At 48.3% G+C, this 12167-nt stretch overlaps 1 protein-coding gene across 1 annotated transcript; it reads right to left on the bottom strand.

Annotated features, from left to right (window-relative positions):
* Nucleotides 1-244: 244 nt before the first annotated feature.
* LOC120881652 (Y-box-binding protein 1-like) lies at nucleotides 245-11769 on the bottom strand. The gene is made up of 3 exons (XM_040265331.1): nucleotides 11747-11769; nucleotides 11137-11325; nucleotides 245-1382 (listed from the first exon to the last, which is right to left on the bottom strand). The coding sequence occupies exons 1-3, from the start codon at nucleotides 11767-11769 to the stop codon at nucleotides 245-247; spliced, it is 1350 nt and encodes a 449-aa protein (XP_040121265.1).
* Between the last annotated feature and the right edge of the window lie 398 nt (nucleotides 11770-12167).

Below are 12167 nucleotides of genomic sequence, written 5' to 3'. Positions count from 1 at the left end.
GTGTTTCTGTGCCTGTGTGTGTGTGTGAATATGTGTGTGTGTAGGGAAACTACCAAGGTAGATGGTATGAGGGAATTTGAATTATATAAATCTTGTAATTTATCTTCTCACCTTGCATAAAGGACATGTATCTTGTTCAGGGCCCAGATCTAACAATCTGTGTGAATGTTTGGACTGAGCTCCTCAAGGGGACATCACCTGTAGCCCAGGGCAGGGAGTCCTTGGGGAGCGAGCCGAGCTGTGACTAGGCCCGGGCGGCCAAGGGCCCGTCTATGACCGAGGGGTTCTCCTCCTCAGGGGCTTCATTCTTCTTGGCCACAGCGACAGAAGCAGGTGTTTCAGTGGAGCTCTCCCTGATCTTGCCCTCTCCTCCATCAGAATTCTGTCCCTGAGCGCCAGGCACTTGCTGCAGGCAGCGGCGCCGGTTTTGGGGACGGCAGGATCCATAGCGTGGAGGGGGCCTCTGTGGAGGTTTGCTGCTGGCATCCCGCTGGCTCTCGCTGTGCTGTGCCTCCAGGTCCTCCGAGATGCCTGGTGAGCGTCCTGGACCAGGAGTGGTGCCTCGGCCCCTAGGGCGACTCAGCAGGTAGATGGGGCCCCGCCCCCGCTGAGGATGCCCCTCCTGCCTTGCGGTGGGGGCAGACCCAGGCTGCCGGTCAGACCGGGGGCCGCTGGTAGTAGCCAGGATCGATGGGTGGTGGGTCCCAGACGGGGCCCTGCGGGAGGGCGGGAAACTCCTCAGTCGTTGGTCTTGGGAGCGGCCAGGCAGAGGGCGTCTGAGGCCCTGGGCCGCAGTGAAGCCTTCGCCGCGGCCCTCGCGTTCATCAGCGTCGCCCTCCGTGTTCTTGGGGCCTCGCGGCGGTGGCACATGGCAGTGGATGCTGAAGCCCTGGTGGATGCTGCTGCGGTGGTCAGCGTAGCAGCTTCCCTTCAGTGGTGCGCCCGCTGGCCCGGTCACGTTAGCGGCCTCGGTGCCCCGCTTTCCCTGCACCACATCGAACTCCACTGTCTCGCCATCGTCCACGCTGCCTCGGTACTTGCAGGGGTTTTTCCCGGTGATGGCCGTATGGTGAACAAACACATCTTCCTGGGTATCGTGCCTGCTGATGAAGCCGTACCCTTTCTTCTTCCTAAACCACACGACAGTGCCTAGGACCCTCTTAGCGATGACCTTCTTAGGCGCCTTTCCCTTGGCGCCCTTGGTGGTGGTTTTGGGGATCCCATCCCCGCTGAGGTGGCCTGTGGCTAGGGCTAGGTTCTGGTCTCTGCCTCCCGAGGATGCCAGAGGTTTCCACGCGGCGTGAGGGCAGAAGGAAGCGGCCAGGCCCCTGAAGGTGGCCTCTCCCGCCTTACTCATCAGGTCGTCCTTGATCTCCTTTGTCCTAAAATCAGGGGGAAATTTGTCCTTCTGAGGTTGGAAGGGTGGGAGGGGGCTCGGGCTGGAGGCAAGAGCCTCTCTCTGGGAGGTTTGTGGGTTAGGGCCAAGGGCTCTGTGAATTTAGTCCGAGAGTCTTGGAGAGGCCTGTGGCATCTCCTGGGATGCTGGGGATGCGGACCAAACAATGGTTGCCATGGTGATAGTGAGCCCTCGAGGGGTGGGGGTGGGGCGGGTCCTTGACGTAGCTTGAGCGGGAATGGCGGGGGGTGGCAGGGAAAATGCACTCCACCCCAGCCTCCTGCCACATCATGGTACCTCCTGCTTCATGGTGGAGAAGGTGGCACACTTGAAGCTCTAGGAAAGAGCCTTGAGCACCCTCTTGCTTGCTTGAGGGGGTGTGAGGAGTGGACCCACGTTCCAACCCTCTTCCTTGATTTGGGAGATTCACAGCCTTCTAAGGGCACTTGCTCAATATTCTCTCACAAATCTCTGGTCCTCTTCCGACCCTTGTGGAGCCCAATGTGCGGGTCAGGCATTTTGTGTCACTTGAGGCAAGATGACAGCCGAGTGATTTGAAGACCCAATCAAAGAAACCTGCTGTGGGTTTTGTCTGTTTGTTTTGTTTTTGTTTCCCTTCTGAAGGCTGCCAGGCCTAGAAGGCTAGTGCTGAGAGGACACTAATGTAGCACATGTTTATCCGGACTAGTGTTATGATTGTGTTGACCTAAAACTAATTGACTGCCAGGGATTGCTCCACCAAAAATGAGTTCACTCTAGATCAACAGAGAATTGCAATTCAGGGTCTACAACCATGGTGAGCCACAGGCAAGCTTCCCTAACAGGGAGAAGATAACTCTTTGAAAGAATGGATGGGTTAGGAAGGCTGCACTAAGCAAAGTGTCCATGGGAGACTGAGGCTTTGAAGTATGGTGGCTCTTCATTTGCTGAGTCCTGACAGTCTCTCATTGGCTGAGCTCTTAGCACTTAAGAGGAAGTCTTTCTTCTTCCTGCTGGGTTCTGCTGTCATGTCTGAGAGCCCTCCCTTCTGGCCTCCCAACTCTATCTTAATGGAAGTGTCTATTAATTTTTACCCTTCGCCCCTTTGACTGAAATCTTTTTCCAAAAGCATCCCTGATCAAGAGTTAGATTTTTTCAGTTTCAGCAGCTTTTTGCCAACCCCTGCCCACCTTCCTTCCCCCCCTCCCCCCCTCACCCCCATGTCAGGAAAGACTGGGCATAGCATCCCATGTTAGCGTGAAAGCATAGAGTTTGGAAGCGTATTGAAGTCACTTCAGACTAAGAAGGAGGGGCCAGAGGGAGAACTCTCAGGCACTTTTTCTCTTAAGTACATGGTTTAAAGATCATAGACACTGGAGATCACCTGAAGCATCGTGCCCCTATCAGAGGTTTGGCAGACAAACTTCCAAGAGATGTACTCTGAATATCCTGGGAAGGCTGTCTTGTCAGATATCATCTCTGCTTCAACTTCAGAAAACCTCGACTCTCAGATCACTAGGTACTGTGCAGGTCCCGTCAGGAGGGGTGCTTTCTTTAAGTGTGTCATGTGAGTCCAAGAGTCTATTCCCTGGAGCTTGGTGGCACAAAGGTTGGCTAGCAGTACCTGATAGGGACCTTTCCAGCAAGGTAGAGGTGAGTCTTTCTGGAAGTGTTTCTGCCAATAGATGTAACATCCCTGTTGTAAGGTGTGTTGAAATATCAGAGGACCTCTCCTCTTACCAGTGGTGGGCCAAAAGAGGCAGGAGCTAAGTGACTATCCTGTGACTGTCTCAAAGGGCGAGAGTTTATGTGTTCCAAACAGAGTGGATCTGTGATTCAGAAGGTCCAAAAGGCACTGCTTTTGGCCAAGGTAATTGAAGGGCCTCCACAAATCTTGCCAACTGAGTCTTAATAGTGTTGTTAGTGCCTTTGACTAAACCAGAGGAGTGAGGCTGGTCAGTGCTGTGAAAGTGTTGTAAAACTAGCCAAACAGTGCAAGGCTGTGGAAGTAACTGACCAGTAAAGTGGAGGCCTCGATCATTCTGAAGTTTGAGAGGAGTTCCCCGGAGAGGGATAATCTTTTCCAAAAGGATTTTAGCCACAGAAGAGGCAGTAGCCTGTCTGCAAGGAAAGGTTTCCGTCCAATGTGAAAACATACCGACTGTGACTAAAACACATCCACGAGGTGGAGGAAGTTGTAAGGAATCCTATTTCCAGTGCCTGAATGCTCCACTGAGGCAGTTTAAACTGTCCAGGAGGAGGACAGCCGGTCTTCTCTGGGGTGTATTTTGGAGAAGTGGGCCACGTGGTTTCAAAGATGATATACAGCTAATAATAGCTAAGATGACACAAGCATGATACACATCATACACTGTAAGGGAACTACAGATGAAAAGAATAGGGTAGCACCACACACCTGTTGAAAAAGACCCTGATGCTGGGAAAGATTGAAGGCAGCAGGAGAAGAGGGCAACAGAGGATGAGATTGGTCAATAGCATGACTGACTCAGTGGACAGGAATCTGAGCAAGCTCTGGGAGATAGTGAAGGGCAGGGAAGCCTGGCATGCTGCAGTCCATGGGGTCACAAAGAGTCGGACATGATTTAGAGACTCAGCAACAAGAACACACACCTATTCGCATTGCTGCCTCCCTCCCCCCTCCCCCAAATGCAAACACCAAATACTGGAGGCTGGGAAACAACACCAACTTTAACTCATCGTTGAAAGAACGCATTTGCTGCCTCTCGAGAAAGAGATTGTCAGTATTTTCAGAAGCTAAACAAGCCTCAAACCTTGAGATCCATTGAGGTAGGCACTTTTTGGCCCCTTGTTAGTGTTTCCCCACCAATAGGGATTCACAGATGCTATCATTCCATCAGTCGGTAGTAGTTTAATGCAGGTTACAGTGGCTACGAGGGGGAATTTTAGTCTCCAGTAAAGCTGTGCTGCTATTTGGTCTGACTCAGATCTTTCCCTTTTAATCAAACTAACAATTGTTTAACCCTCCAGTCTTGCTTTCCCTTCTCTGAGGCTACATGTCAGGCCCCTCTAGCCAGGTTTCCCAAGTTATAATTTGGGGAAATATCCCTGTGCACCAGGACAGAGGTTTGGCTACTGTTGGTTACTTTAAGAGCAGCATTCCTTGCGGAAGTATCAGCAAGGCAATTTGATTTGCCTTAGCTTCCAGAGTATCAAGTTTAGAATGCCTTGCTAAGGATTGCATCCACTAATCCATGAACAAAAGCCATCTTAAATTTTGCTTCCACTGGCAGTTAGGAAGTCGTGTTGCTTCTACACCATTCCAAAGCCATGAGCTACTTGAAAGCATATCTACTATAAATTTAAATATTGTTAGTTTTGCGCTTGAGAAGACTCTGGAGAGTCCCCTGGGCTGCAAGGAGATCAAACCAATCAATCTTAAAGGAAATCCACCCTGAATATTCATGGGAAGGACTGATGCTGAAGCTGAATCTCCAATACTTTGGCCACCTGATGTGAAAAGACCCTGATGCTGGGAAAGATTGAAGACAAAAGGAGAAGGGGCTGGCAGAGGATGAGACTGTTAGATAGCATCGGTGACTCAATGGACATGAACTTGAGCAAACTCCGAGTGATAGTGAAAGACAGGGAAGCCTGGCATGCTGGAGTCCATGGGGCTGCAATGAGGTAGACACGACCTAGCGATTGAACAGAGCAGAAAGGTCAAGCCTGTGTGCCTGCTAAGTCGCTTCAGCCGTGTCTGGCTCTTTGGGACCCTATGGACTGTAGCCCTCCAGGCTCCTCCATCCACGGGATTCTCCAGGCAAGAACACTGGAGTGGATTGCCATGCCCTCTTCCCAAGCCTGGGAAAGAAGAGAGAACTCATGCTTCTCTTTCAAGATGGTGGAGTAGAAGGACATGTGCTCCTCTCCTCCTGAGAGAGCACCAAAACTGCAACTAGCTGTTGAACAGCCATTGACAGGAGGATGCTGGAGCTCACCAAAAACAAATACCTCTTGTCCAAAGGCAAAGAAGAAACCACAACGAGACAGGAAAATCAAAACATGGGAAAGTCAAATCCCATACTGGCCAGGAGTGGGAACCACAAACTGGAGAAGAATAATTCCAAAGACGTTCTCCCACTGGTGTGAAGGTTCCAAGCCCCACGTCAGGCTTCCCGGTCTGGAAATCTAGCACAGGGACTGGAATCCCCAGGGAATCTGTCATTGACCGCCAACGGGATTTGATTGCAAGCCTTCCAGAACACGGGGGAAAACAGAGATGCCACTCCTGGAGGGCACAGACAAAACTGCCTGTCCCAAGGCTCATGGGAAAGGAGCAGTGGCAGCACAAGAGACTGAAGCAGACAGACTTAGCTGCTAGTGTTGCAGATGTGGCTTGCCAGTGGCTCGCTGCAGGGACAGGGGTGCTGGCACAGCAGTCCTGGAAGCTTCCCTTTGGCATAAGCTCTCTTGGAGGTTGCCATTAACTCTACCATAGAGCCCAAAGAGCCCCAGGGCTGGGTTGCCTTAGGCCAAACATCTAACAGGGAGAAAGCACAGCCCCACTCATCAGCAGATAGTTCGAGTTTTACTGAGCACAGCCCTGCCCACCAGAGCAAGAATGAAGTTTTCACACCACCAGTCCCTCCCATCAGGAAGCTTACACAAGCCTCGTAGCCACATCTACCTGAGGGAAGACAGAAGAAGCAAGGAGAACCACAATCCCACAGCAGCCAGAACAGGAACCACATTACAGAAAGTTAATCAGAATGAGTGATTGAACAACAACGCCTAAATCCTGGTTTTTGCTCAGTCACTCAGTCAGGTCCAACTCTTTTGGGATCCCACAGACTACGGCACGCCAGGCTTTCCTGTCCTTCACCATCTCCCGGAGTTTGCTCAAACTCACGTCCATTGAGTCAGTGATGCCATCCAACCATCTTGTCCTCTGTCATCCCCTTCTCCTCCTGCCTTCCGTCTTTCCCAGTATCCGAGGGTTTCCCAGTGAGTCGGCTCTTGGCGGCAATGGCCAAAGTATTGCAGCGACAGCGTCGGTGCTTCCAGTGAATATTCAGGGTTGATTTCCTTCATGATTGACTGGTTGGGTCTCCGTGCAGTCCAACGGACTCTGAAGAGTCTTCTCCAACACCACAGTTCAAAAGCATCAGTTCAATGCTCAGCTTTCTTTACGGTCCAATTCTTACATCCACACGTGACTACTGGAAAAACCATAGCTCTGACTTAGACGGGTCGTTTTTGGCAAAGTAATGTCTCTGCTTTTTAATGTGCTGTCTAGGTTGGTCATAGCTTTTCTTCCAAGGAGCAAGAGTCTTTCAATTTCACGGCTGCAGTCACCACCTGCAGTGATTTTGGAGCCCTAGAAAATAAAGACTGTCACTGTTTCTTTAGTTTCCCCAACTATTTGCCATGAAGTGATAGGACCAGGTCCTATGATCTTAGTTTTTCTGAATATTGAGATTTTGAATATTTGAAGTTTGATTTTATGCAGCCTTCTTCACACTCCTCTTTTGCCATCTTCAAGAGGCTCTTTGGTTCCTCTTTGCTTTCTGGCCATCAGGGTGATGTCATCTATGTATCGGAGGTTATTTATAACTCTCCTGGCAGTCTTGTGCCCAGTTTGCACTTCATCCAGCCTGACAGTTTGCATGGTGTACTCTGAATATGAGTTAAATAGGCAGAGTGACAATATACAGCCTTGACGTACACCTTTCCCAATATTGAGCTGGTCTGTTCTTCCATGGAAGGTTCTAACTGTTGCTTCTTGACCTGCATACAGGTTTCTCACGAGGCAGGGGAGCTGGTATGCTATTCCTGTTTCTTTAAGAATTGTCCACAGTTTGGTGTGATCCACACAGTCAAAGGCTTTAGTGTAGTCAATGAGACAGAAGTAGAGATTTTCCTGGAATTTTTCTCAATCCTGGAGCAGTTGGGAATCAGCAGAACGTCCCTGCTGCCAGTTAAATATAGTCACCCCTAGTTATGCATGAATAACTCTGTGACAGGCCACTGTACCCTTCAGTTCGCCCTTGCTCCACCCTCAGACAGCAATCACCAGGTCAACGTCTGTTAATGGATCCTGTTAGGAAACTTTTTGAGCAGGGAAAATTCAAAAATCCTTAGTCTGGCCCTTTATTTCCTCCATTCCCACAAAGTGAAGCCTCCAGGGCCAGGCTGACCCATCCACTGCCTCCTGATGCATACACCTCACTCAGCAGGGAGAAGCCGATGAACCCAACCTTGTACCTACAGATGATATTTCCCTGCCCCATATCCGTGTCTGTTACTTGGCATAAAGAGACATCCTGGATGGACCTGAGTTCATTCCTAATCAGAGCAGGTTTAGTCTCACTTCAAGTCTTCCCCTATTCTCACTTGGCACTGTGCCTCAGTATAAATTCATATGCTTGGTGATTTCTGGTGCCCTCTGGTTGTCTCTGAAGACATCAGTTGGTATCCTGGGAAGTGCACTGGGCTAAGAGTCTGGATGGACAACTTCTAGCTCTATGTTGACATGACTTTTTCAAATCGGAGTTTGGTGGTGAATGCTAGGTAGAATTTTATTTTATTTATTTTTTTACTTTCTTGATTCCATTTTATTTTTATTTATTTATTTTTAAAATTTATTTATTTATTTATTTTTTATTTTACTTTACAATTCTGTATTGGTTTTGCCATACATTGACATGAATCTAGAATTTTAAATTCAAGTGTCGGCTTCACCTGTGTTTCCTCTTACATCCTGTGCTAACTCGCCCAGAGCACTCGCTCCATGGTGTAACCACCGTCAGATTTCTCTGAGGTTTCTCTCCACTAGGTTGTGGGCTCCTTGAGATAAGGGGCTATCTTCTTCCTTGTGATGTGATTCCTAGTGCCTGACAGAGTGTCTGGCACAGGAGGGCACCCAAATATTCTCTGAATGAAAGATCTCTACTGTTTCTGTGTGAATGGATTTGGATATATAGCCATAATGAGTTATTGAATACTCCCTCTCCAAATACATTAGGTTAGCTTTTAATTTGGTGTAAAATGCCTCAGCATGTAAATGAGGAAAGTATTTGGATCTTGTTACTTATAATCCAATTTTCTTAATCTGTAACATGAGGTTTTGAAGACCTCTGTTGGTTTCAAGTATCTATGGCTCATTTCCCCCACTTCCAAACCCAACTCCTGCCTCCCATCCATCAACTCCACCACTTGTTCAAGTAAAGATCAAGATAGGAATGACACTCCCAATGAGAGCTTCTCTGTTTCAAGGGACTGAGGTGGGCTGAACTGCCCTGCTCAGTCTTCCAGGAATCTTCCACAAGCCCCCTGGAAGAGCTCAGCCAGGAAGCACAGAAGAAGATACGGACTACATGTTTCTCTTTACCTCCAGACGTGTGCACAACAAAAATTATATGTGTTTCCTTGCCCACTTTATTTTTTTTTCCTTCAGTTTTCCCCTACAGATTTATTGAGATATAGTGTAAATTTAAGATGTTAGTGTGATATCTTTCATACAGGTGTATGTTAAAACCTTTCCCACAATAAGATTAATTAGCATATCCTTCACCTCACATAATTAGCATTTTATTGTTGTTGTCATGGTGAGAACATTCATGCTCTACTCTCATAGCAACTTTCAAGTACACAAGACAGTATTTTTAACCATAGTCTCCATGCTGTGTGTTAGGTCCTTGGAACTTAACTATCTTACAACTCAAAGTTTGTACACTTGGATGAGCATCTCCTCATTGTACACCACCCTCAGCCCCTCAGCCCCATTTTCTTTTATATACTTAAATGGTAGTAGATTGAGTCCATTAAAAGAAACAACAACTTCAAAAGTGGCTAATTCTGCTTGCATAGAACCGCATTTTTTACTTGCCATGATGTTTTACTCAGTTTTTCTTGTTTTTGTCTCATAGAAAACTATCTAATCAATCAGTATGCATAGCTGGGCCCACCCTCCCTATTTTTTGCTCCATTTCCAGGGCAGCAAAAGAGGATGAAAATAAAAGAGTTTGGGGTACATCTTTTTAATACATTCTTACTCTTTAGAATACCCTGAAACGTTCAACCTGTAAGTCCAGATTTAGTCCTAAATTCATGACTGCTAAACAGATAAATACATATGATCATTACTAAAACTCCTTCTAAAAAAATATGAAAAAGACCGTCACAATACAATTATGGGCTGCTGCTGCTAAGTCGCTTCAGTCGTGTCCGACTCTGTGCAACCCCATAGACAGCAGCCCACCAGGCTCCCCCATCCCTGGGATTCTCAAGGCAAGAACACTGGAGTGGGTTGTCATTTCCTTCTCCAATGCATGAAAGTGAAGAGTGAAAGTGAAGTCGCTCAGTCGTGTCCGACTCTTAGTGACCCCGTGGACTTCAGCCTACCAGGCTCCTCCATTCATGGGATTTTCCAGGCAAGAGTACTGGAGTAGGGTGCCATTGCCTTCTCCGAATTATGGGCTAGTAGGCTTTAAAAAGTTTCAGACAAGTGTGATAATAGATGAAAGCAACTTGAAATGTTTTATTGAGACAATGACCAATCAGGATAATATCACAACAGTGATGTCAGTTCATTTTCAGTATGAGGTAATCTTCATTTTTGTATTAAAATAAAAGAAAAATTTTAAAATTGTATGGCAAAACCAATACAGTATTGTAAAGTAAAATAAAGTAAAAGTAAAATTAAAGAAAAAATAAAAAAAAAAATAAAATTACTTCACCTAATTCACCTGGGGATGCAGAATAATAGCTGTGGTCCTGGTCAGATCTTTAAAAATAATAGATTTAGAGGTGTGTGTGAGTGTGTCTGTATGTGTGTGAGTGTGTGTGTACACAAACTACCAAGGCAGATGGTATAAGGGAATTTAGAAGTATATAGATTTTGTAAGGTGTGATCCTCACACCTTGGGTAAAGAGCATTTATTATTTTCAGGTCCTAGATCTAACATCCAATGTGGATGTTTGGACTGAGCTGAAAAAAGGGCATCATCTGCTCAAGGGGAGATCACCTGTAGCCCAGGCCAGGGAGTCCCTGGGGAGGGAGCTTAGCTGTTACTAAGCCCAGGTGGTAGAGGGTGCATCCATGAGCAAGAGTTGCCCTCCTCAGGGGCATCCTTCTTCTTGGCCACAGGGACCAAAACAAGTGCTTGAGTGGGGCTTTTCTTGATCTTGCCCTCTCCTCCCTCAGAATCCTGGCCCTGTGTGCCAGGTGCTTGCTGCAGGTGGCCTCAGGGATTATTCTGGTGGTGGGATCCATAGCGTGGAGTGGGCCTCTGTTGTAGGTTGCTGCTGGCATCACACCCACTCTCCCGGTGCTCTGCCTCTGACTCTTCAGAGATGCCTGGTAAGTATCTTGGACAAGGAGTGGTGGATTGGTCCCTAGGGTGACTCAGCAGGTAGCTGATGCCCACACCCCACTGAGGATGGCCCTCCAGGCTTGCAGTGAGGGCAGACCCAGGCAGGTAGTCAGACCAGGGGCCACTGGTGGTAGCCAGGATCCATCGGCAGCAGGTCACAGACGGGGCCCTGCCAAAGGGCCACAAGCACCTCATTTGTTGGTCTCGGGGGTGACCAGGCAGATGGTGTCTGAGGCCCTGGGCTGCAGTAAAGCTTTTGCTGCTGTCCTTGAATTCATCAATGATGTCCTTGGTACCTTTGGGACCCTGTGATTTTGGCACAAGGCCATGGATGTAGAAGCCCTGGTGGAAGCCAGAGCAGTTGACAGCATAGCAGCTTCCCTTCACTGGGGTTAACCCACTGACCTGATTTCCTTAGTGGCTTCAGTACCCTGCTTGCCCTTTACCACGTGAGACTCCACTGTCTCGCCATCACCCACGTTGCACTGGTACTTGCTGATGTTCTTCCAGGTGGTGGCTGTCTGGTGAACAAACACATCTTCCTGGGTATGTTGCCTGCTGATGTAGCCATACTCATTCTTCACGTTCAAACCACTTGACGGAGCCTCACACCCTCTTACTGATGACCTTTTTTTGGCACCTTTCACTTGGCATTCATGGCTGTGGCCTTGGGGATTGCATCCCCACTGACATTGCTAGCATCTAGGGCTAGGAGTGGATCTCTGCCTCCAAAGGATGCCAGGTGTTCCTGCACTGCTTTAGAGGAGAAGGGAGCGGCCAACTCTGTGGGAGTGGCTTCTCCTGCCTAACTCACTTCTTGCCCTCCTTTTTCAGAGAATCAGAGGGAAATTCCCCCCCAAACCCCCTGTGAGGTAGGAAGGAGGGGAGTGGGGTTCAGGCTGGAGGCAGAAACCTTTCTTTCAGGAGTTTGTTGGTTAGGTCCAAGGGCTCTCTGACTTTAGCCTGAGACTCCTGGAGGGGTCTGTGGCATTGCCAGGGACAATGAGACACAGACCTAACAATGGCTACCACAGGCATGGTGACATCTCAAGGGGTGAGGGTGGGTCCTAGGCGGGGCTCTAGCTAGCGGGCAAGGCAAATGCACTGCCCAAGCCTCCTGCCCCCATGTCACTGCACCTCTTGGTTCATGTTGGAGAGGAGGCACACTTGAAGCTCTAGGGAGGGTTCTTGAACACCCTCTTGCTTGCTTGAGTGGATGTCAGGAGAGGACTCACTTTCTACCCCACTTTCTTGGTTGGGGGGATTCACAGGCTTTTAAGGGCATTCTCTTAACATTGTCTCACAAATCCATGGCCTTTTCCCACTCCTGCTGTGTTTCCTTTGTGCATGTCGCATTTTGTGTAATGTGAGAGAGATGACAATTGCATGATTTCAAGACCCACTCGAAGAAACCTACTGTGTTTTTTGTTTGTTTT

Source organism: Oryx dammah, unplaced genomic scaffold (assembly GCF_014754425.2).
Source record: "Oryx dammah isolate SB20612 unplaced genomic scaffold, SCBI_Odam_1.1 HiC_scaffold_23, whole genome shotgun sequence".
NCBI lineage: Eukaryota > Metazoa > Chordata > Mammalia > Artiodactyla > Bovidae > Oryx > Oryx dammah.
Note: the sequence above shows the minus strand (reverse complement) of the source record. Positions and strands in the feature narration are given on the sequence as shown.

What these genes read in the sequence shown, in the direction of transcription:
- LOC120881652 (XM_040265331.1), bottom strand. Translation starts at nt 11,769, where the DNA reads ATGCCTGTGGTAGCCATTGTTAG. An exon ending in CCTGTGGTAGCCATTGTTAG is followed by an intron (nt 11,326 to 11,746) that starts GTCTGTGTCTCA and finishes GGCTCCGTCAAG; the next exon opens with TGGTTTGAACGTGAAGAATG. An exon ending in GAAGCCACTAAGGAAATCAG is followed by an intron (nt 1,383 to 11,136) that starts GTCAGTGGGTTA and finishes CCCTGATTTTAG; the next exon opens with GACAAAGGAGATCAAGGACG.